The sequence below is a fragment of the Pteropus vampyrus genome, unplaced genomic scaffold (genome assembly GCF_000151845.1).
Source record: "Pteropus vampyrus isolate Shadow unplaced genomic scaffold, Pvam_2.0 Scaffold1000003220, whole genome shotgun sequence".
Lineage (NCBI taxonomy): Eukaryota > Metazoa > Chordata > Mammalia > Chiroptera > Pteropodidae > Pteropus > Pteropus vampyrus.
Window position 1 is genome coordinate 45,845 of NW_011917622.1, and position 26,953 is coordinate 72,797.

The 26,953-nt window shown below is 36.5% G+C and overlaps 1 protein-coding gene across 1 annotated transcript; it reads right to left on the bottom strand.

The window, feature by feature from the left end:
- Positions 1 to 89: 89 nt before the first annotated feature.
- On the bottom strand, positions 90 to 24,966 carry LOC105311322 (coiled-coil domain-containing protein 144A-like). The gene is made up of 15 exons (XM_023527049.1): positions 24,862 to 24,966; positions 23,268 to 23,375; positions 20,970 to 21,042; positions 19,611 to 19,868; positions 18,831 to 18,908; positions 18,500 to 18,528; positions 18,331 to 18,403; positions 16,479 to 16,692; positions 10,145 to 10,325; positions 9,501 to 9,641; positions 7,038 to 8,038; positions 5,596 to 5,647; positions 2,437 to 2,727; positions 1,632 to 1,853; positions 90 to 209 (listed from the first exon to the last, which is right to left on the bottom strand). Exons 1-15 carry the CDS (start codon positions 24,964 to 24,966, stop codon positions 90 to 92), a joined length of 2,946 nt encoding a protein of 981 aa, XP_023382817.1.
- Between the last annotated feature and the right edge of the window lie 1,987 nt (positions 24,967 to 26,953).

Sequence of the window (26,953 nt, forward strand, 5' to 3'; positions counted from 1 at the left end):
ACTTTCAAGAAATTTAAGGAGTGTTTGATTACACTTATTGAATAAAGTAAATGATAGATATCTCTTGAGACATCTGGGGACTTAAAATTTTAAAATTTCTGTATCTTTTCTGGCTCCAGGACTGGCCTCGTACTATCAGTGCAGAGTAGAGGGCTGCTCTGCTGTTTCTTCAGGAGAAGTTGGGAACTGATCTCTGCTAGCTTTTTCGTCTTTCCTGTGAAGGTGGTAAAGAACACACGCTTAGTATTTTATTCTTCTTTAAATGACTTGCATTTTCTCAGGTTGTCATATTAGTAAAGAAAAGTTCTCGTCAAACAGAATCTTAACACTGAAAATTTGTCAGAGCAGACCTACTGTATGCCAGTATAGATTTACAGCTGTTCTAAAGAAATACATATGTTTCTAGGGAGATTCCTAACTACGATCAATTCAAAGTAGGGAGGGGAGAGAAATGGTTCTCAGTGTTGTAGACCAGGGGTCCCCAACCCCCTGGCTGTGAACTGGTGCAAGGCCTGTTAGGCACTGGCCCACACAGTACGTGAGCAGCAGGCCAGCGAGCAAAGCTTAGTCTGTATTTGTCGTGCTCCCCAGCCCTAGCATCAGCGCCACAGCTCCACCTCAGATCATCAGGCTTTAGATTCTCATAGGTGCACCGGTCCCTGGTGCCAAAATGGTTGGGGACCACTGACGTAGACGGTTTAACAGACAATTTGGGGTGCCTTCAGGAATGTCTGTACTTAACAAGATTTTTGAGGGTGCCATTAGGTATATTTAATAAACCAATTTAGAGATTTCAAAACACTCTCCAAAGACATTTGAAGCACTTTCTTTCCCCATCCTTGTACAATATACTCATTATCTTTGAGAAATTAACCACTTAGCACTGAGACATAATTTAGAACAATGACCTCTAGGGGAGACCAGATAGCCTAGTTGGTGATCAGAATGAACCAAAACAGCTCCAGAGGCAATTACCTTATGCCATCGCTACCAAAGAATTGTGGTGGGATCTGCCCTTTCTGTCCTCCACACACACCCCCAGGCAGACCACCTCATTACTTTTAGCCAGTTTGTCAATTATAGGGTCCTTCACCTCTATGTTGATCTCTCCCTATTAAACCTATATGCCTTTAGGTCCCATAGAAAAACTGTAAAGAGGATTGGTTGTCTCAAGGCGCCCCCTAGTGCTAGTAACAAAGATCACAATCCGAAAAGTACATTTACCAAGAGCCAGAAAGTGCAGAGCACTTAACCCTTTGGGTTCGAGTTACCTTCCAAAATACAGTTAAAGTCGTTCATCTTTCTAGTTAGCGGAATTCTGACAGAAAATTTTATAATAATATTGCCAACTAGACTATAAAGCTTCGAAAACACTTAGCTTATAGACTAGTAGGTCAGGTTAACTATATTTGAAAAAGAGGGGGAATAATCACATCAAAACAAAAGTGAGGGAGATAAACAAACTGTCCTGGACAAACATTTTAAAGGTAAGTTCATTTCTTGACGTCATTTTCCAAAATTATACTTTTCAGTTAGCTTTTACTTCCTACTAATCTCATGAATCTAATTCAATTATTCTATAGAGAAAAATTAATAGGCCAAATCTATTTTCTCTGATTCTATGTTAGGACGTACACATGTAATGGATTTTCCAATGACATTCTAACTTTCAGTTCTTCTTGATAGAGTTGCCTGTATTTTTCCAATTCTATGTTATTAGAATCTTCTTGGGAAGTTTTCCTTTTGGAGAGTTCAGATACCAGGTCCTTAATTCTGAGTTCCATTTGACTTCTTACCGAAGCATCATTAGTCACTCTTAACTGCTCTGAGTATTCTTGAGATATTGCTTGTGCCTAGAGCAAATAAAAAGGATTTGTTTTAATAATAATTATAACAAATAATTATAGTTTATTCATTTCTTTTAGTTTTGAGTCAATGATTCAGAGAGAAACTTGAACTGTATATAGCTAAGTTTAAGATATTCGTCATCCATGTCAACTGAATTAAATCTGAATTATGAAAATACATTTGAGTCATTCTCCTTTAAGTACTCGTCAGTCACCTAATAATTCAAATAACAAACAATTTAAAAATTTTAAAAGTGAACAATACAACTTCACCATCCAGAAGTGAACAATACAACTTCACCATACAATCTTCAATCACAAATGTTCTTTTTTCCCTCATAGTCTTGTTTTATATCAATATCTTAAAAAATAAAATGATTCTTTAGGAAGAATCATTCTCAGAGATCAATTTAGTAATAATAATGATAGAAACTGAAAAATGTAAGGGACAAACAAATGCCACCTTCATTCCAGATTCTACAAAGCAAATTGCTCTTAAGGAAAGTAGAGGAAACACGTACAATGTATGTATCCAAAATGTCACTTGCAGTGAAATGAAATAAAGCATATTAAATAACAATAAATTAACCTGTAAAAATTGATTGACTTCTTTTAATTTTTTGATTAGTTCTTCTTTTGCTGTTTCGTCAATCACCCGTTTATACTGTCCGAATTCACTGTATTCTACCATATTCATTTTTATGTAATTCTTGAAGTTTACTAATTTTTCATTCAACTTCTTATTTTCATTCTCTAGACTTTCATATTTTTTTTGTATTCCTTCCATGCCTGATAACTGATGTCGAAGATATCGATTCTCTTCTTCCTGAGGGAGAACTTTGGACGATACAGTTTCCAGTTTTGCCATAGAATCGGCAGTCTGCATGAATGAGAGAATAGAGTTTGGTGACGAAGGACGTCGAGTGAAAAGAGCCTAACTCAAAACCAGTATTGACTTTTAAATAAATTCAGTTGCAATAAAATGTCATCTGTTCTGTGGTGGAGTCTTAGAATGTGGAAGCTCGAATTACTCAGAATCGAACACAGTCAAAACCACCAGGAGTCACAAAAATACATTCTCTACTGTCACAGTTTTTGCCACGCAACATCCGCACTTGATTTCAAACACGTTCTTGTCCGACTGTTTTATGTTTTGGCTCCATAAAATGACTGTCACCTCTTAGCAGAAAACCTTGCACCTCTTCCCTCATCTACCTGTCCATAGTTTTTAATGAAGTCTTAAGGATCTCATATTGAGTTATTTGGGCCTCAGTCGACAAATGCCTCTCAAGATATGACTTTGAAAATAAGACCCTAATAATAAATCTTAGAAATATGGATTCTACTGCCATAAACTTTTCACTGAACTACAAATGTTTTATACTCATTTGAATTGCATTCCACAAAGAAATGATTTCGAATGTTAAGAAATCCCTTTTCCCAGTGTAAAAGTTTAGTTAGATGATCCCTACATAGTTCTCAACAAAAATTCCTTAATTCAATAGTTATCCTGTAGTCCTTTGTTACTTTCCACAAGACAAGAGACCATACTAAACAACAAACACAACAACCAAATCTTGCTGGAATTTCAGTGACCTTGAGTTGGGAAGAACTGCTCTCCTTTAGAAACAATGCTTATTTTGTAAGAAAGGGTGAGTGGATGTGGTGTTTCTGAAACATGCCTACAAATCTTTCGATACATCGCCCATAAAATCGCCTTCCATTATGGCCGTACATATTGGCCTTAATAAGTAACTGGTTTCTGGTGAATAGAATATGGCACATGTGCTGTGTGACTCTTCTGTCTGGGTTAGAAAATGTGATACAGCTTCCACCTGATTTTCTCTCTCTAGGGATGCTCACCCTGAGAACCCAGCTACCATGTTGTGAAGAATGAAGCAGCCCAGGGCACACAGTCAGTCCTCCTATAGATGTTCCAACTGAGACGGCCTCAGCTAACGTCCCAGCCAAGAGCCAGCTTCAACTACCAAACATGTGCATGACCAGCCTTTAGAGGATTCTAGCCTAGAGGGTACAGCGAAGGGCCATGGAGAAGCCTTCCCAAGGGTAGGACTAAGTGATCATCAAAGCACTGGAGGCACACACCAGGCTGCATTGCAGAATTGCCATGGATGTGTGTACTTCTCTCTCCCATTTCAGAATGCGAGTCTTTAGCAGTTTAGCAGAATGTTGGGTGTGTAGGTGATAGATACTCGTCTCTTTGATTCTCAAGTCTTCCTTTTGAAAGGATTGTCCTCAAGGGGCTTTACTCCAGCAACCACTCCCCAGGAACCTCAGCCCCACCTGCTCCTGATTAGATAGTAAATTATTGAACTCGAGCCTGAGCCTGACCCCACAATAATTGAGACTTGTTGGGGGGGGGCGGGTATTAGGTAGAGATGAGTATAGTTTTTATGTGGGAGGAATTTAAACAATTGTGTCCAGTGGGTAGACTAAGCTGGTTTTTAGTGTGTCCATATGTTCTGCCTGACTCTGTATCTCAGGCTGCTTAACTTTGGAGCCCAGCCCCGTGTTGAGGGCAACCTCGGGCCACGATGAGCACGCAGGTTTTCCAGTGTGGGTGTTCCAGCTGTCTTCCTCAGACAAAGTTCCAACCAACCGTCAGCATCTACCACCAGACGTGCTGGTGAGCAAACCCTCAAATGATTCCAGGCATCAGCCGGATAGCTGCCCCAACTGAAGATGATGGGAACAGAGACATGCTGTCCTGGCCACACTATTCTTGAGTGTCAATTTGTGAATAAAATATGTTATGTACTTAAGCCACTAAACTTTGGGAAGTTTGTTAGAAAACATCAGATAAAACATTTCTGGATTAAAAAAAGCGATACTAAGAAACATAATTATATACTAGAAATGATTGACATATGTTGTCTTATTGACCTTTGCTTTATTGTGTTTCGCAGATGCTGCGTTTCTTCACATGTGGAAGATTTGTAGCTGCCCTACATCAATCAAGCAAGTCTATCAGAGTCATTTTTCCAACATGCTCTGATGATGGTTAGCATTTTGGAGCAGTAAAGTGCTTTTTAATTAAGGTTTATACATTGGGTTTTTAGACACAATGTTATTACACACTTAATAGACTACGGTAGAGTGTACACATAACTTGTACATGCACTGGGCTGCAAAAAGTTCTTGTGACTCGCTTTATTGTGATCTACACTTTATTGTGGTGGTCTGGAACCAAGCCTGCCACCTCTCTGAGGTATGCCTGGAGTCTTCTGTAAAGTGGGGTCTAATGAATGTTAAAATCAATTGAATAATGACAAATAATGCTAATGAGAAGTAGATAACTAGAAGAAAGACATAAATGTTTTTCTCAGGTTCCCTTCACTTACAACTAGGCAGGCATGCAACTTGGAAATTGTCCCTCTATTTAGGGGGTAAGAAAGACTGGCAAGGAGACATACGATTTGAACTATAAGAGTTGAAAAACAAAAAATAGTCAGTTTAATAATCCAAATAAGTCACTATGTAGTCCCATTATATTATGATGTTAATGTGGCTTTCGAATGAGATACTCTCATTCTCTGTAAGTATTCATTTCTAAGTTTCGATTTCCCCTTTTCTATTAAACATTTTTTAACTGAATTTTAAGTCTTTGTTATATAAATACATAACTGTTTCTTGACCCTTGTAGCTTTTCTGTCATCCTGATTCTCCGCTTCCATTGGACTCTGACATTCTGTAATGCACGGTCTCATCCACACATTCTTATTTTCACCGCATATTCTCTTCTATTACGTAAGAGTCTGACTCTCAATCCTGAAACTGCACTAAAAGTTTTTGAGGATCGTCTTTTTCTCTAGTCCTCATCCTGTTTTACTTCTCAGCAGCAAATGACAGCAACGACCACACACCTCCTAACCCCCACCCCGCTCCTCTAACCCCAAGTCATTTCTAAGCAACAGCAGCCCTGATGTTCACTCCTGGACCCTTTCTATTCCTCTTTACATTCTCTCAGAGTTCCTTACATCTCAATGCATCAAACCAGATTCCCTAAATTACATGTCCAGCCTTGACCCTCACACTGAGGTCATCTGTTCTTTTCTTTCTTCCTTTTAATTCTTCACAGACAATATCCTCAACCCCAAAGTCATAGGCCTCTTGTACATTTTATGTTGATTCTTATTGCTGTTGCCTTGAGAGTAGTGTTATTTTCTGATCTTGGAGGCCCCTTCCCCCTCGGGCTGTTGACCAGCATACTTCGCCCTGTTTTATTCGAAGAATGCAACATTTTCACAACCATCAGATTGCCAATGACTTGCTTTGATATCGAATAATTTCCTATTTCAGATGGACCTGACCTGACCCATTTAACTCTTCTTCTGAAGTTTCTTTCACATGCACACCCAACTACGTTGTTTGAAAAATCAAGTGAGCTAGAGTTATATTTTCTTCTTATTCCAGATTCTTCACCTCAATATTATTTGGATCAAATAGCTTAACCCAGTAGTAAATATCCCGGGGATCTGAGACATGAGAACCTTATAGAGAGGATGGGGCTATTGATTGAACTTGTTGAAGTCTGTTTATATTAAATTATTGCCTTTTAAAACTTTTTTGATTCACAGGGAGGTCCTTATGGTGGCTAATAATTCCGTGTCAATCGTAACTCATTTCTATAGGAATTTACAGAAAATCTCTCAATGATTTTGCATAAGCTTAATCAATTTTGAGCTTGCTTGCAAATTTTTAATTTTCGATACCTTAAGAAATTTCTGCATGAAACTCTAAGGTGACAACTCCTGACACTCATAGGTGCGAAAGACTCCTTAGTAACCTATTGTCATGACGCTTGTATGAAAACTATGCTAACACAAATGTCTAATTTATAGGAAGTTTAGAAAAACAATAATTTTCAGTTTCTTCATCAACAAGAAGGGCCATCAACACAATCTTGCATTTCCCCTGATAGGTATATCTGTGTAAAGAAATCACTTGGACCCAGCTACAGTGACAGAAAGAAGCTATTTGGTAGGTGCATCTACCTCATTGTTCCAACTTAGGGTTCACAATGCAACCTTCTCATCTTAAATCATAGGTAACGTCTCCTACAGAAGAGGGTAGGAATGACAGGGGGATCCTCTTCTGCTTAAAAATACATTTATACTCTGTATATTTTGAATATTCAACTAGATTCACCATTTAGCAATAATCAAATACTATTCTGAATTTTCTTTCAGGAAATTTGAAAAATATCTTACTTTCTGGATACTTACTTCTCTTTTTAATTTGTTGTTTCCAAGCCGATACCCTCTTTTATTTAAATGAATAAATTCATTGATTATCTCCCTATTTCTCTCATCCAGCATATGGCCTTGTTTTTCATGTTTGGCCTGAAGTGTTTTTATTGTGTCCTGTAATTGTTCTTGCATATTACTGACTGCCTTTTCTTGATCGTCAGCTTTGCAGTGAGCATCATCCACTTGCTGCTGAAGCAACACATTTTCATTTTGTAGTTGAGATAATCTCTCCTCTGAGGATTCCAGCTTTTCAGTGTGTTTAATCGCTTTACCTTGTTCATGCTGATATTTGAGTTCAATTTCCTTCTTTTGACACTGTGTTTGGCTTAGTTCCATTTGTACACGTTCTAAAACCAAAGACTTTTCTCTGAGAGCATCTCTTGTCTGATCGAGCTCAATTTCCAGGCTATTGAATTTACTTCCAACTTTAAAGAGTTGTTGAGAAAGAATTTCATTTTGGTCTTTCAGGTTAGACATATCAAAATCCATTCTGTCCCGTAAACAAAACCATTCATATTTTGTTCTCTGGAAAGCAAGTTCTAGGTCTCTTTTGGACATCTGACCTTGCTCACGATCATGTAGAGCAGTAGCCAGTCTAGAACAGTAGGATTCGACTTCTGTTTCCAGTCTTTCTTTGTTTTGAGTTTCATTTTCCAGTTTAGACTTTAGCATTGTATTCTCAGCTCTCAGAACATTAAGCTGTTCATTATGTTGAAATACGGTTTTCTCATGCAGTTTTATGGTATTTTGAAGATGGTCATCCTTGTTTTGTACATTTATAATTTCCTCCCAATATTTTTTTTCCACTTCGTGCTTCTGGATTTTTAGCATATCTATTTCCAGTCTGAGCATGGCAATTTCATCCCGCATAATGATGTTTTCGTGCCACAGACCTTTTCCTTTTTCGTGACTCTCCGAAGCCTAAGGAAAACAAAGGAGACGTGTAGCTAGCACTCAGGGAAATAGATATCATGGCACCCCCAGAAATAAAAGAAGAACCTCTATGTTTATATGATGAAAAGTCTTCCATAAGTGGATATCCCACTGGAAAATGTACGAAGTCGGATTCCAAGCTCCCACTTTATACAAGCATAAAATTCTAAAAGTTCAAAACATTCATATAAGACAGAAGCCATGAAAGTGAAAAAGAAATCATAAGAGAATTTTTAAGCGTCTCAGAATTGGAAAGGCAACAAACCCAGAAGGCATAAAATCAAGGATTCTTAAATCTGACTATACTTAACAATGGAGATCATGGTCTGAATGTACACCTGTGAGCTTATGAACTCTGTATTCAGACAGAGTCTATTTTCTAAAATTATTTTTTCCAAGAATATTCCATAGATCTTGCACTTTTCTAGTATTTTCAGTCAGTTATAAAAATCACATCTATTAACCACTGAGAAATCTAGGCATTGCACTAAGCACTTGTGTATACATCAAAGAACTCATTTAGTTGGCGCAATCTGGAATAGAGAGGATAAGCCAGTTCAGGATTTCTCTCGGGTCTTCTGACTCGGCAAGTAGTGCTCTTGCACCAAACCACAGCTGCTTCTCTAGTGCAAAAATGTAAATACAAAAGAAACGTATATTTCAAAAAAAAACCTCATGGTCAATAAGGTAAAATTTATAGAGCTCCTCTTAGACAATCATGAGATTATTTGCTGCTGCAATAACTTTAATTTTCTCTTCATAATGTTTAAAGTAGTAATAAATGTGAAACAGGGGGAAATACACTGACTTCCTTTTTACGAAGAATAAAATAGTTGTCAATATATTAGCATTAAATATATATTATGGCATACTGTTTTCAAAAGCTCATTGGACTGAAATAGGATACTACTTAAAAGCAAATTGTTATTTTCTCAAAAGTAGGAGAATGACATTTAAAATATGATCTCTGAACTGGCTATGCTTTTTCTCCTTATTATCGGTGCAAGTGAAAGCTAGCCTCTCTATTCAAATAGCCAGGGGATGAAATCCCTGCCAAAACCTGGGACATCTGTTGTTAGCACCAATAGTTTTGAGATTCTGGAAAGCTCATCAATTCCTATGGAAAACAGTAAAACTCTACTCTTTGGATGAGGCCAGTGTGATTGTCATTACTCAACTGCTGGAGACAAATAAATTTGAATTAAGAAGAATATTTTATCCAGTGGATCAACACTATCGCCCCTTTAAAGAAATAAATAAATACGCAGGCACACACATATATAGGCACACACACATACACAGACACACACACATGTGTATTATATATATCACACACATATATATGCTTTTAAAATCCTCTGTATTTCTCATATGCATAGTGTTGGTTTTTTAAATATATACATACATGCAAATACACAAACATGCATTTGAAAATGACTAAACAAAATACCTCAGAGTTCATTTTCTTAAGGGCTATTTCTGTCTCCTTTTGTTTGCAAGGGCGATTGGTCGGGATTCCATCTTGTGATTGCATTCTGGCATTCTCTTCTGGAGAAAGTTGCCCCTGAGTGGCGTTTTGCACTTCTACAACCTAGAGATACATGTCATTAGGTTTTTGGTCTCACACAGTTAAAAACAAATGGTCTTTTTAAGCACGAGGACCTTTATCCCCTATGAAAACCTCAAATTTGAATATAAATGACAGCTAGATTTGTCATACAGCAAAAATACAGGCAGCTATAGCATTGTGAAATAAAATTTCTTTACAAAAGATTTGACTAGTTTCATCATAGTCTCAAGGCAATTTAGTCTTTATGTTATCATACAAAAAGCCCAAATTAACATTTATGTTAATGATTAAGCTCAATTTACCTTCCATTTCTTCACTTAGAAAACACATACAGAGCATCTATTGAGTGCCAACACTTGAAATAAGTTAATCATTTTTGTTGTAAATGTCACCATTTACATTTTAAATGAGATAACATTTCAGTTTGTTTTAAACCTAAGTAATAGACATTAAATTCATGGGATGTTATAAATATTGATAAAATACTCTTAGAAATATAAAATTTTTACCAGCGATGAATTTACCTGATGAGAATTCTTTCTGACAGTCTTCAATTTCATGTCTAATGTTCCTATAGTGATTTCAAGTTGTTTTAGTTCAACTTCTTTACGATATTGTTCTTCTTTGGGTCTTAACTGCTCTCTAGCTCTTTTATATAACATCTCATTATCTCTTCGTTTCTCCTTTTCTTTTTCTAAGGCAAATCTGTAGTTAAATAAACTTATCTTAAAATTCACTTGGTTAGAAAATTAAAAGTTTATATTATGATCTGGTTCTACACATGTTGGATCATTACCCTGATTAAATTCCTAAGATCTCATTTTTTTTTTTCCTTTTTGGGGACCATGTTTTTATTTCTGACTTCAATCTCTTTCAAAAGATTATATGTAAGCAACCGAAGTGTCCTACAACAGACGATTGGATAAAGAAGCTGTGGTACAGGTATACAATGGAATATTACTCAGCCATAAGAAGAGATGAAATACCGCCATTTGTGACAACGTGGATGGACCTCGAGATAATCATGCTAAGCGAAATAAGCCAGACAGAAAAAGTTGAAAACCACATGATATCACTTACATGTGGGATATAGAACTGAAAGCAACAAACAAACAGGACAAACAAACAGAGACTCATGGTCATGGACAATAGACTAGTGGTTACCAGAGGGTTGGGGGGATGGAAGAGGGAGGTAGACAGGGGAAGAGGGGTCAAATACGTGGTGACAGAAAGAAATCTAAGTATGGGAGGTGAAAACACAATGGAATATATAAATACCTTACTGTTAAATTGTACACCTGAAACTTACTAGATTTTGTTAACCGATGTCACCATAACAAAAATTAATTAAAAAAATTTAAAAATAAAAAAATAAAAAAGGAAAAAGAGCAGTTAGAAAAAAATGAAAAAATCTGAATAAAGTAGGCACTTTAGTTAATAATAATACACCAGTATTGGCTCACAATCTGTGACAACTCTACCATACTGATGTAATATGTTAATAGGGGAAACAACGTGATGTGTATGGGAATCCTCTGTACTATCTTTGAGAGTTGTCTGTAAATCTAAATTCATCCTAAAATAGAAATTTTACATAAAAACATAGGACGAGGACAGTTCAGAAGAAAGTGTGACCATCTGCCTGGTGAGGGATAAAAAAAAAGTTTATATATATGCATATATGTATTGTATGTACATACACACACACACACATATATGTAAGTATATATATAAAATCTGAAAGGTAGCATTGAAAATACATTCAGCTACTTATTAACTTTTAGTCAATAGTAACTCTGGTAAATGTGGTAGAAAGAAATTTTGAAATTATTCAGTAAAGGTAGTGTGGAAAATTATCTTTTTTTCCCCCCATACTCATAATCCCTTTTCTATTAGGATGGATAATTCAGTTACGCATTAAAAAGAGAAGTCCTTGTTGATTAACAAGTTATAAATTCACTAGAAATGAAATTTCCACTTGACAAAATATGATAGGTACCCTCTAAAAAGGATTTACAGTGTAAGACAGCATCTGCAGATGTCTTTTACACAACACGTCTGCTGACTACTGTAGTCCAAGACTAGGCTGGGGAGTCTAATAACTGTCATTCTACACTTTGTAATACATTCAATTTATCTTGTTGATTATTATCTATTTTCTAAATCACTTTAAAATCCCTTTCGCAACAAGACAGGATTCATATCAATTAAGGTCACAGGAAAGAATAATATGTGCTTTCAGTATAGAGCTTTGAATTAATTTTAGCTGCGTATAAGACAATTCTGAATAAAATAATCAGTCATTAATTTCCATTGCACTTTTCATTCCGTGCGTATCTTAAGATGAGAATGGCATAAATTTCCTTAGGAAATAGTTTTCTGTCTTGAGAAAAGTGGCCATTTCAGACTCTCTTGGTGGGAACATAAGTGAATTGGAACTTTCCCGGGAACATTTTGGAAATATGGATTAAAGACCTTTGTTTCAAAGTACTTATACTTCAACCAAAAAAATACTCTGTTAAAGAATTTATTCAAAGTACATAACTTAAAATGTTGAAATGAATTTATATAAAAGATATTCTTTGTAGCATTAGTTATAATACAGAAAAATAACAAAATTCAATTTGATGAATAAATGATGAGGTGTCCATATGGTGGACTCTATACGACCATTTAAATGATGGTTTGAAAGAATATCCATGAACTTATTACTAGAAGTATACACTGTTAAGAACTCTCTATATTACTCTCAAGAATGTTATACTCTACAATCCTAAAGAAGTTTTCTCCCCTATCAAATCCTAGAAGGCGTGTTAGCAATTACAAAATTTCTCCTGTATGTCTTTAGTATAAAAGTTACTATTCATGTTCTGGTCAAAATGGCAGAGTACGTAAATGCTGTGCTTGCCTCCTCTCACGACGACATCAAAATCACAACCGAACTACAGAACAACTGTCATTAAGAATCATCGGAAGCTTGGTTGAACAAAAGCCCTACTATTAAGAATATACAGCAGAAGCCATGTGGAGGGTGGTAGAAGGGCTCGTGACACAGCGGAATAGTCCAACATCCACATGCGGCAGTACAAAAGTAATAGGGATATCTTAGCTCCCCCTTGAGAAGCGAGGGGTCCCAGCCCCACACCAGTGCCAAGAAGAGAAGTTCTCACTAATTCTGGCTGTGAAAACCAGTGAAGATTGTGCCTGAGAGATGCAGGGCTGCTGGAGTCCCAGGTGTTCCTCTTGGAGGGCCCAAGCATGGACTTACTCGCTGACAGACTCACTCACTCTGAGCCCCAGAAGCATTGGGGCAGCAGCTTGAAAGGTGTCAGGGACATAGAGGGAGGAAATGGATTGTCTGGCTTTAGGGCAAAGGCTGAAGGGGCAGTTTTCCTCAGACAAAAGTGCTGGCAGAAGCTGTAGTTCCTATGTTAAGCCCTCCCCTCTCCCAGCCTGCACACACAGTGGCTACCATATCCGAGTCTCCATCGACCTGGCAAACACTGTTTGTACTGCCATGGTGATTCTCTGAGGCCCTAACCCACCCACTTTCTAGGCCTACCCACGTCGCTTCCAGGGGCTTTTCCATACAAGTGATCTGTCTTGACTTATGCTCCAGATTTTCCAAAAATGTCTCAAAGCTTTACAATGCCAAACAAGCAGGATCTGCCTTGGCACTCCCCATAATTCATGTTAAGCAGCCCCAAGCCTAGCACGTGTGGCAGCCGGCCTCTATACGTGTCTTAGTCTCTCCCAGGCACCTCTGACCCAAGCACAGTGGCAACCATCTGCAGACCACCTTATAGCTCATATCAAGTGGTCTTAGGCAGGGCACAGGCAGCAGCTAATCTTGGTCTGCCACAGAGCACCTCCCAAGAGGCCCCAGAATTCATATGCCTGGTGGCCAGCTTCAGACCATACTTGAGTACCCTCCAACCACCTCCACAAAAAGACACACCCAAAGGGGACACTTGGCAGGTGCAGAACCCTACTAAAGTGAATCCTGCTCCATAGGGTCAGCCACTGCACAATAGAACCTCTACCATAGTCATGACCAGGCCTTACCATCTATTAGCTTAAGGGTCAATTCTTCCCATTACCTACAAATAGCAACCAAGGCTCAACAACAACACAAAGGCACACTCAACCCATACAAAGAACATACCTGGAGTACCTAGCTTAGGTTGCCATGGAGATTGCACCACTGGTCCCTACTACATAAAGCTGTACTACTAAGACTGGGAGACACAGGAGCTCTCCCTGATATATAGAATCAAACACAGGGAGGCAGAAACAAAATGGAGAGACAAAGAACTCTGTCCCAAACGAATGAATGGAACAAAGTTCCAGGAAAAAACTAAATAAAATGCAAACAAGCCATCCACCAGAGGCAGAGCTCCAAAAACTGATTGGAAGGATGCTCTGTGAACTTAGGGAAAGAGGAAAAGAACTCGGTGAGAACTCTAACAAAGAGATAGAAAATATAAACAACAACCATTCAGAAATGAAGAATACAGTAAATTAAATGAAAACTACCTGAGGAGAAATCAACAGTAGATTCGATAAAGCAGAGGATTGAATTAGATTTTTGAAAGACAAAGGTGCAGAAAACACCCAGTCAGAACAGCAAATAGAAAAAATAATTTTTAAAAAAGGATGCTTTGAGAGGCCTCTGGGACAACATGCACATCACAGGGGGACCAGAACAAGAAGAGAGAGAGCAAGGAATTAATAACCTATTTGAAGAGATAATGATGGAACAATTCTCTAACCTGGTGAAAGAACAGACATCCAAGGCCAGGAAGAACACACAGTCCCAAACAAGATGATCCCGAGAGGCCCACACCTAGACATATCAGAAGTAAAATGCCAGAGGTTAAAGATAAAGAGAGAAACTTCAAAGCAGCAGGAGAAAAATCAGTCAGTTACCTACAAGGGAGCTCCCATAAGAACGTCAGCCGATCTCTCAACAGAAACTTTACAGGCCAGGAGGGATTTGCAAGAAATATTCAAAGTGATGAAAAGCAAGGACTTACATCCAAGATTACTCTACTCGGCAAAGCTATCATTTAGAATTAAAGGACAGATAGAGCTTCCCAGACAAAAAAAAGCTAAAGGAGTTCATCATCTCCAAAACAGTATTGCACGAAATGTTAGAGAAACTTTTTAAAAAGAAGAAAAAAGAAAGAAGATGAAAAATATGAATACTAAAATCACGATAACTACATATCTATTAATGATTGCTTTAAATGTAAATGGATAAAATGCTCCAATCAAAAGATTTTGGAAAGGCGAATGGATAAGAAAATAAAGCCCTTATATATGCTACCTACAAGAGTAGGTAGACCGAAACACACACACACAGACTGAAAGAAAAGGGATGGGAAAAGATATTTCATGAAAATGGAAATTTAGCAACACTTATGTCAGACTAAATAGACTTTTAAAAAAAGGCTATAACAAGTTATAAAGAAGGACCCAGTAATCTCACTTTTGGGTATTTATTTGAAGAAACCCAGAACACTACTTGAAGGGACACGTGCTTCAATATGTACATCACAGGATTATTTAAAATAGCCGAATGTGGAGGTAACCTTGGGGTCACCAATGGCTGAATGGATAAAGAATAGGTAGTACATATCTAAAATGGAATATTGCCCCGCCATAAAAAAATAATGAGATCTTGCCATCTGCAATAACACGGAGGGACAAGGGAGTACTGTGCAGAGTGGAATAAGTCAGAGAACAAAAAGTGTCGTTTGATTTGATTTAAATGTAAAATCGACAGAACAAGATAAATGAATGAATTCATGGACACAGAGAGCCTTCTGATGGTTGCTAGATGGGGGGTGACGAGTGAATTGGGAGAGGGATTAAGAGGTACATATTGGTAGTTACAAATCATCATGGGGATGGTAAAGTATAGCATGGAAAATACAGTCAGTAGTATTGTAATAACTGTGCACAGTGTCAGATGGGTACTGGATTTATCAGAGTAATATCTTCAAAACTTATATAAACATCTAATCACTGTGTTGTACACCTGAAATTAACATAATGTATTTCTAGAAAAGATGTTCAACTTCACTAGCTATTAGGGAAATGCAAATCAAAACCAAAATGAGATACCGTCTCATACTTATAAGAATGGCTATTATCAATAAGACAATAATAAGTGTTGAAAAGCTTGTGGGGGAGAAAGGAATCGTCATATGCTGCTGGTAGAAATGTGAATTGGTACAGCCACCATGAGAAACAGTATGGAAGTTTCTCAAAATATTGAGAATAGAATTATTATCTGACCCAGGGATCCTTCCTCGGAGTATCAACCCCAAAATTTGAAAAAATTTCTCTGTGATATATATGCACCTCAGTGTTCATTGGAGTGTCCATAAAAAAGATGAAATACTGCCATTTGTGACAACATGGATGTACTTTGAGGCAATCATGCTAAGCAAAATAAGTGAGACAGTAAATGTCTAGAACCATATGATTTCAGTCATATGTGACATATGAAACTGGAAGCAAGAAACAAACAAGATAAACAAACAAAAACTCATTGACACAGACAGACACAATGGAGAAAACAGTGGGTGAAGAAGAGGTAGATGAGGGTAAATAAAGTCAAATACGTGGTGCCAGAAGGAGATTTAATTTTAAGTGGTGAGCACACAATGTCATATACAGCTGATGTATTTTTGAATTGTACACTTGAAACCTATGTAATTTTATGAACCAATGTCACCTCAATAAATTTAAAAAATAATATTTTATGTAAACTGTAACTGAAAAATACAAAAGTATCTTTAAAAAGTAAATAATATTCAAATATTTCTTTGAAACCAAGATGTTCAATACCTCAAATTGCAGAGTTCTCCATCCCGTTCCACTTTTTGTTGCTCTAACTGTGATTTTATTTCTTTTGCTTCTGATAGCTTCTTTTGCAGTCCAATCACCATATTTTCCAATTTTTTAATTTTCTCTATATGGGGATCACAGGGATTTTTTCTAAGTTCTATTAATCTTTCATATGACGTAAGTACATCCTGGGTTTTCAATAAGCTAACGGATTCTGCATCAGAAGGAAAACAAAAATAGAAATGAAATGTTTGAGTCCTTCTTGTGCATAAAGGACAGTGCATTTCCACACTCATTCATACGTCGAATGAGTATATATTGAGTTCGTACAACATGGAAGACATTACACTAAGCTCTGCAGAGAAAACAGATATGACCCCTGGCTCTTGTTTAGCTTAAAGTCTAATAGAGGAGAATGACAAATAAAATGATAATTACAAATTCAGGTAGATGCTATAAGAAAACAGAGTTCGTGATCACACAATGGAACTTGATCTAGATGGGGTCCAGGCCAGATTTCCCTGAGGAAGAGTTGGCCACACTGAGAAACACAGGATGAGCAGAAAGCAATCAGACAAAGGAGGAAGAAGAGCATTCTAGTCTGTCCACAGCACGTGTCAAAGTTCCACTGCAATCTGCTTCTAGCAAGAAGGCGTAAGAAGTACTGATTTACCTTCCTACATGAAACAAGCAAAAATAAAACAGACAAAATCGATTAAAAATTCTTTTCACGGCAACGAACTTCAGGCAACGGACAATGATTCTGGACACAAATGAAGTTAGCCTAAGGAATGTCTCAGGTCACTACCTTGAAAGAAATGCCAGGGCACGACACTGGGGGAGGGAACTGAGAACAGCCTACCAGAGTCTCGGACTTAGTGATGAACCTGAGGGGCAGGTGAAATCAAGGCAAGTAGAGATCACAGGTCAGAACACTGGAGAGGTGAGAGTGGAACAGAAAAAGAACCCTGGAGATCTGCAGAGGGGATTCGACTGAGTAGGAACCGTGTGTGCATGTAAGGACCTACCTGAGACCGGGTGTGTGTGTGTGTGAGGGGGAGGGGGGCAGGGAACATCTGAAAAGAGTAAAGGAAACAGAGTCTGGTGCTCACACTGCACCAGGAATAGTGCTTGTTCCCAGTAGCCAGGCTGAAAGTCATAACTCACAGGACAATGAACAGAGGAGTCAGAAAGAACTTCCTCAGTCATGGGAGGAATCAGCCCTCAGCCAAGCACTGCTCTGGATTCACCTGGCAAGTCATAAAAGCAAGGCCAGGAAGGATCAAACTGTTTACAAGGAATTTAAACATGTCCCACAACAAAACTCAGAAAAGGTAAGTACATGCATGAAAGCTGTTTATTAAAAACAAAATAGCACTTATAGCAGTGCAAATTATACAGTCAGAGATGAAAAATACACTGGTGAAAATAAACACATAATATAAGAATAAATGTGTAGAAAGATATTTAAAATATAAATTAAAAAAACATTTATAGACATTGTGGAAAAAGTCGAGAGGAACATACTAATCAGAGCATCTGCTGGGCTCAGCTCATCAGCATAACACACTAAGATGTTATACAGTTCAAGCACAATGGACATGACAGCACCTGAAGCTTACTCCAGGTAGAGCTCAAATTCAAATAAGCACTTTAAAACAATAAAAAAAAAACAACTTTTAACTCAAATATTGCCACCAAAAATGACATCTACCATTATTTATGTCAAATCATTCAGTTAAACTGGCAAAACATATTTAAAAAGGGAAGAAATTACAAATAAGTAGGCAATGGGCATGTCAAATATTTTTGCATATTCCTTTCCAGTGTTAAATTTGTTTTACAAATTTACCTGATCGGGATGTTTGTGTGGCCTTCATTCCTACTGCTTTCCTAGGCACAGGATCTTTCACTTTAACAGTAGGCTGAATGGGTGTTGCAAGAAGAGAATTAGAAAAATAACATACATTTCATGCAAGTTGTACTTAATAATTCGAGATCATACATATAAAAGTTATTACCTTCAAGTGAGGATATTTTCCAAGAGAATCTAAAAACGCAAAAGGACATATACTCAGTTACATGTGAACATGAAAGCAACTGTACATTCCCACACAGCTAGTATAGAGCTGAATCCCCATGTTTGGCTTTGGAAATGACTGTACTAGGTTTTCATGTTTTTTGGGTGGTGGCGGAGGGAGTTGTAGAAAAGCAACAACACAGAAATATGAATCTACTATAAATGCTGATGAAAAAACAGGAATTGAGTTCCCACAAAACGTACAGTTCAGCTTTTAAACGTAATGTTATGTTTCCAATGACTAAAATTGAACTAGATAAGTACGCATATACCATTGACAACAGCCTGCTTGGTGGGTAAAAGTGATCTTTCATCTGAGGAATAAATTATGACCCTGACAGGATCAATGGCTAAAAACACAAAATGCAATACTCAGAAAATATATTATGGAACTGTACTCCTGAAACCTATATAATTTTATTAACCGATGTCACCTCAGTAAATCTAATTCAATAAATTAAAAAATAAGACTACTTTATCAGAAACAAATCTGAAGAAAGAAATGTGAAAAATAAAAGTTTACGGACTGTGTGGACACAGATGAGAAGAAAGGACTATGAGGCAAATTCTCTATGATTCTTGTTACTGCTGGAAAAGCCAATTCTAAAATCCATAGAGCTAGAGAAAATACGACAACTATGTTAATATTCGGTTTCAAAAGGTGTTTTTGCACTGAAACTTGTGAGTTCAGAGCTGTGAAAATAAAGCTAAGAAACCACATTTTGCTTCAAGTGGCAATTGTTAGATCTCTACCTAGCTTTCCCATCTAGTGCTAGGCTTCTAAATAGAACCCTGTACCCACTCCCAAGTGTATGCTAAATACTAATCTAAACAAAATTACTTTTTCCTAATTCTCCTTTTTTAGGTCTGTGTTATTTTGGTTATGGGAAGAACAGCAAAGTTTTGCTTAAAGTCATTCTGTTTGCTTGTAGGCTGCATAAACAGAAGAACCCAAAGTGGATTTTGCCACAAAATGATTTCTGAAAACTCAGAAGCATGGTGAATCTGCCCAGAGGTGGTGTTGGGTTGAACTCTTTTTGTTGCTTTATTACCTTCTTTGCTCTCTCTGTTTTCTGGTAGTGGTGATTCACGCAGGTCATGGAACTTAGGATCCCCTCCGGGAAACACAGCTCCAATATTAGTCTTGTCTTTATCTAGGAAGTTCATGTGTCCAAAGCCTGTGGATGCTGACTGCTTTGGGGTCATCGAATGTGACACAAATAGACATTTATGGTCAATTTTCAAATCCCCAGATCTTTGAGAGGTTTCATGACTGAGGGGCAAACTAGCAGAATCCAAATCTAAAGAATCTGAAAATAAAGTTTTCACCGATTAGAATGTTCATCATAGACCAATCTGACTAACTTGTAAAAATTCTGTCTTCAGAGAAGCAGTCTCTATTCCTCCTGTCCCCCCAAATGGACTCGTTCACAGTCCATTTTATATCGTTTCCAATACTTGCCATTCACGTACATCAGTGTAATTAACTATTGTCACTCAGCGATTTCTAGTATGTAGTTTGCTTTCCATAAGAACTCGGCTTTTTCATATTTCAGAGTCTTAATGGTATGACATTTTTATTATCGAAATCTATGTTAGTTAATGATACCTTCACTTTCGCTGTAGTATAAGTGTATTAGCAGTGTTTTCCATAAAAGTGAGATGTGGAAACATCATAGCTCGAATGATTAATGGGTGATTCCTCTAATGGCTAATGGAATGTATGATTGTGTGTGCTTTTATTTAAATATTTTTCATTTTGAATTTCAAATATTGTACATATCAATAGATATAATCTACTTATGAAAAATTTTAACAATTCAAAAATCAATAGGTGCAAACCACTTATAAAAATTTTTAACAATTTGAAAAACTATTATAAATAAAAGACCTTCAAGTCAAAAAGGTCAGCATCACTTTCTTAAAAGGCTGTGGATTGTCACTACCAATTTTTTTCCTCTCTCTCTTTAGCAGTAGTATCTTCCATCTATCATTTTTACTACTTTATCTCTTTGCTTCCCTTTGGCTATAAACATGACCAGAAATAACAACAAAATAATGCTGTTCCTTGATTTTTTTCATGTCTTGAAATATCCCACGTCTCTTTTTCCTATTTTCTCTGACGAGAAGTAGACACCTAGTCTTCGGAGAGGATGGTCTGAGGACCAGCGACATTAGAGAAATATTATGGTCAAATAATTAAGCTCTACAAATCCTTAATCAGTACATGGTACCAAACTGGAAAATTTAGGGTATCAGAACCGAGGAGAAGCATCAGTCTTAAAAGGTATATTTTTAAATTTTCTGTTTCTTATTCTTATAAATAACTTTTTTTCTAACACGGATACCAAATATGACAGCTACATTATTTATGTCTAATCCTTTGATTAAATTTGTAATACAAAATATACCTGATCTGGATGTTTGTATGTTCTTCATTCCCACTGCTTCCTTTGAAACAGGATCTTTCCCTTTAATGGTAGGCTGAATGAGTTTTGAGAGAAGATGATGAAAAAATAATGTATATTTTATTTAATCTGTACTTAATAATTTAAGATAAGAAATATAAAAGATATTACCTTCAAGAGAGCATATTTTTCAAGAGAACCTAAAAAAGCAAAGGGACACATACTCAATGATATGTCAAGATGAAAGTCTACTATACATTCCTGCAGAGTTAGTACGGAGCTGAATACTCATGTTTGGGTTTGCAAATGACTATAGTAGCTGTTCATGTTTTTTGAGGGGTGGAGAAGAGAGTTTTGGGACTGCAACAAGACAGGAATGTAAATACACTGTAAATACTGAAGGAGAAAGAGGAATATGGGTTTAACCAAACGTTCAGTTGAGCTTTACAGTGTAAAGTTATTTTATTAATGACTATAACTTAACTACTTAAATGTGCATATACCAATGTCGACATGCTGACAAATGGATGAAAATTGTCTTTAATCAGAGTAACAAAGCATGACCTTGACAGGATCAGTGTGAAAGCCAGTGAGAGAAGGCTACAGCGTATCTTGAATGCAATAGAGCAGAATTCTTTATACCATTTTGATACAAGTATTTATCATGATCTTCATTTGGTCTTGAAATTAAGCATGTACACAATTGTGATGAGAGTTCAAATGAACACACAATTCATTTATTAACAGAGAACTGTTGTGAACTGATCAGCTTGGATATGCACTTTTAGGATAATAGTTAATAAAAATATTCATAACGATGTCGACTACTGGAATGCTTCCACTTCTTGTGTCCTCTAGTTTATAAAGGTTTGTGGTCTATTCATGCTGGAAGGTACATATAACATATCTGGGAAATAATGTATAATACTCTTTTACTCTTAAATATGGTAATTAAAAAGGAAACATGTACGTGCATTGCCACAGAAATGTTAGATAATAAAAATCACGAATGTTTTAAATCAGTGTAATATTTACTTAAAATAAACAATTTTAGCACTTATGGAATCAATTATTTAATATCAGTTTTTTCCCAACATTATTTGGGCTTGCTATATCATACTAGTTTTTCAGAAATTTTATGAACGAACAATCTTATTGAAAAATAGCGACCTTGAAAGGATAGTCAATGCTTCTATCTTCAAATTAATCTCCTTTGAATGGCAAATACTAATGTAACATATATCTTTGATGCCTGATAATCATGAGGAAGAGAAATGAAATTTCTCTGCTTTTAGTGTTCTGTGGAGCAGCAAAAATCTCATCTTCCATTTCAGTTCAAATATATAAAGCCATCTTAAGTGAGGTCTCCCAAATAACTTCCTTGATTTCAAAATTACCTAGCTAACACCTTTCTTTCCTCCCTCCTTCCATTCACTCTCTGCCTTCCTCTTCAAAAGTACTTTCTACACCTTCGATCTTGATACTTTTATTTTCACCATTCTTTTTGTGGATTATCCTCACCACATTTTCCCCCACCTTTCTGTTTAGCGGTAGGATCTTCCATCTCTCATTTCTATTGCTTCATCTCCTTGCTTCTCTTAACTATGAACATGCTCAAAAATAAAAACAAAATAATGCTCTTCCTTGATTTGTTTTGAATATTTTGAACTATCCAATGGCTCTTCTTGCATATTCTCTGCACATAAGTCAACACCCTATCTACTCAGAGCTCGATCTGAGGACCACCACTGGCATCACTGAGAGCTTGGGAGAAATGCAGAATACCAGACGTGCTGCTATTATTTCTTCAAAATTGAAACTGAATTAGAAATCGAAAACTTTCTGATGAACTTTTATATCAGCTTATAGCTTCTCCGATCTCCCCTAACTGACCCTGCTCTCTCCTGCTTTCTAGTGCTTTTATTTTGGACTACATAACACTATCCTATGACGTAGCCACATTTTACATGACATTAAAATATAAACATTCACAACTGCCCGCCTGTGCTCATGTGCATCCATGGTAGATAAAACAGAGCTCTACATGATCAGATACCTCAGCTTGTAATCCCTTCTCTACTGTGAGGAAAAGAGTAAAAGTGTGGACATTTTGCTGTACTTCGCTGACAAGTTTTGCTTCTGGAAGCTACTTTATGTTCTTCCCACATTTCAAATACTCTGCTCTTTTGGTTTTTAAAGATTATTTTATCACCTTCCACTATCTATTTCTGCTTCTTTTTCTTTGATTTACTCCCGATAATTTCTGCCTTTCTCATTCTTTATTCTTTCTTTTATTCTCACCCTCTTCCATATTTCCAGAATTTTCTTAGGTCTTAGAGCAGTATCTTGAAGTAGAACAAATAATGTAGATCCTGTAGTGGCGCTCTCAATTTCATCTGATGCTGATACCTGAGAAGAAATACAACTGATCTCCTTTTCCCTTCTCTTTTCCTTCTATGCATTTAGTAGGTGATTGTCTGTGGCTACTAGACTATATCAGGAATCATGTTTAAATTAACATTCTGCCAAATGGCTTTTTGACACAATACAGTGTTTACCTTCTACTTGTCCACTGAGTATATTTTTTCCTCTTTGATCTGCAGCTCCAGATAAGTGATCAACATACTTCTTTGGAACACTTGCAGAAAAATTCTGTTAAAATTTACATCAATAGTGAGATACAGAAAGATTTCCCAATTCCTTTCTCAGAAAATATCTGAATTTCCTACTAAAAGCAAGCGGACCTAACAGTAAGAGAAGCGTGTGCCGAAAACTAAAATATTAAATAGAAAACCTCATCTATGCTCTCTAGATCAAGCCCACTTTTTGACTTCATTTGGCTGCCGACTGAAAACTGAGCATGAATGGCCGGAGTAAAAGCTTTCATAGACACAATACTGATTGATATGCACATTTGAACAGGAAACAACCTTCAAAACACTGAACTCCACATTGCATTTCTACCAAGATAAAGAGAATATTATTGAAATATATGTATTTAAACAAATTCTTTAATAAATATACTTTGTATGAACTTAAAATATTTCTAATAACAGAATCATTCTATTGCTAATATCAAATACTGGACATGATAAAAACATGAAGTGTGTCACGTTGTGCATAAACTGTAGGACCTGTTTCACTAGGTAAAGAAGGGCTTTTCAAAAGCTAACTATTATTTTATCAAAATTTTGGTAGAAAAAATGATTTCATGAAATGGCAGAACAGGAAGAAAAACTTTTCGAAATTACATTTAAATAATATCAAAACCTTTCTATACAGTTATGCAACCCTTCGCAAACTTGACTGAGCTTTAATAAAGGAAGATAAAAATATTCACTCATTAACCACCTAAAATGTGCCAGGTACTTCTGAAGCACATTTATTTCTTTTCTACACACAATGGTAATAAAAATGGTATGATGGTGGTTTCCCCCCTTTCTGCTTCCTGGTCGTTCCAAGATACTAGGGTAAAATGAGGAACAGATATGATCCATTGTTCTCTCTGTCCAGCATGCTCTTTTCCTAGACCTTCGGGTGACTGGCTCCTTCTCATGGTTCACTTGGTAGCTTTTGTCACACTCAGAAAGAACTCTGCTGAACAGGTAAAATATGCTTGCACTCCCATTCCAACTATAAATTGTTCCAGTACTCTCTAATCTAATATCTTCCATTTTTTAATATGGAGCACTTATAATGACTTAGAATAGACTGTTGTTTACTTGTTTTTCTGCTCTTACCAATACCTCCTAACCTCTCAACTTTTAGATTCAGTGTCTCACTGCTGATATTCAATAACAGAAATATACTTTAGGTCAAAACATTGAAAATCTGATCAAGAAGGCCTCTAGTACCAAAGCACTACACACCCAGAGGATATCTCATAAGTGTCTACTGAAACTGAACATCTTCCAATTTCAAAATCCACGTGCCTATAACCTTCCCATTCTTTTCTTGACACTACTGCCACTTCATTTTGTTTCAGGTTCACAAAAAGCATCTTCGATATTTAGGAAGTCACTGAAATCATTTGTCTTACATATCCATAGACCTCTTTACTGTTCACCAAGGGTTTTCTCATATGTTGCATCTATTCAAGAAGCCTGAGCAGTTCAAGATGCTTTTATTCCCTTCAAGCACTATCTACTAAAAAATAAAAACAAACAAACAAAAAAACACCTCTTCTTAGCACCTGCTGAAGAAGCATCACTCTTAATAATAAAAACAAAACAAAACAAAACAGTTGATTCCCATCAATGTTTAGGCAGAGGAATAAACCATCAAATACCATCAACAAACAAAGTGACAAGGAAGTATTGAAAGAAAATGAAAAATTTCCAGAAAATAAACATAATGACATGGATATCTGTGATTTAAAAGACAGAGAATCAAGATTGCTGATGTGAAAGAATTAAACGAGATGCAAGATAACTTAGATAGGCAATTTAATAAACTCAGAAACAAAATCAATGAATAAAAGGAATACTTTACTAGACAGATGGAAGCTCAAAAGAGAACCAAGTGGAAAGTCTGGAGCTGAAAAACTCATAAAAGAGATGTTGAATGAAATATTGTGCTTGGGAAATAGACGGGGGAAAGAGTAAGTGGTATCAAAGACAGAATTTAGAAATACTGAAGATGAAAGAGAAGAGAGACTGAGAGTGAGGAAAAAAAAAGATTCTGTAAGAACTATCTGACTCCATCAGAAAGAACATATAAAAATGATGGGTGTACCAGAAGAGGAAGAGAAGGAGAAAAGAATAGAAGGCCTATTCAAACAGTTGACGAGAACTTGCCAAACCTATGGAAAGACCTGGATCCTGAAATTCAAGAATAAAACAGAACACCTAATGATGTCAATTCAAAAAGGTCTTCTCCAAGGCACATTATATTAAAACTGTCAAAAATTAATTTAAAAAATCCAAAAAAAAAAAAAAAAAACACAAGAATTTTCAAAACTGCCAGGGAAAAGAAGACAATAACCTCTAAAGAAAATCCAATTAGATCATTATTGAATTTTTTCAGTAAAAATGATACAAGCTAGGAGGGAATGGAATCAAGTAATCAAACTATTGAGAGAAAGAATTATCAGCCAAGAATAATATATCCAGCAAAGTTCTAATTTAGATATGAAAAACAAATGAAAACCTTTCTGATATACGGAGGCTAAGAGAATTTTTCACAAGACTTGCATTACAGGAAACACTAAAGGTGGTTATTTACCTAAATAACTAGGCAAATTTTTTTTAAAAAAACTGTGAATAAGGTGGGTGACATCAGGCACAAGCAGGATGTTGCAAACCCTCCACAGAATAAGATATTATACAATTAAATATTATATAATGGTTAGAAGAGGTAAAAAAAATATTTTAAAGAGAAGAAGACAATAGTGACTGCAACTCGGAAATGAACTAACGGCATAATAGGGATAATTTGTGAAAACAAAAACGGAAACAGGGAGGGTGAAGGTGTGAACTTGCCAATGGGAATGGAGGTAAGATGCAGGCAGAAGAAAAAGGACTACTGTATATATGAAACATTTTTTTACATGATCTTAATGGTAACCACACATGTACAAAATATTCAGAACTGAGACATTTAAATTAAAAAGGAGGGAACAGAGGACAAAATACAAGAATATAACCAAACTAAAATAACAGACAGAATCACAAGGGCAAAGTAAAAATGAAGACTCAGCAATCTGAAGACAAAAGTGAAAATGGGTACACGACAACCTTATATGTCAATAATCACCTTAAATGTAAGTGGATGGAACTCACCTATAAAAAGATACAGAGTAGCAAATTGGATCAGAAAACAAAACCCAACTATATGCTGCCTTCAGGAGACACATCTCAGCTGCAAGACAAACATAGACTCAAAGTGAAAGGGTTCTATAGAAAGCAACACTTGGAGCAAGTGGCATTCAGAGAAAAGAGAGCATAGCTGTACTTATATCTGATGAAACAGACTTCAAGATAAATAAG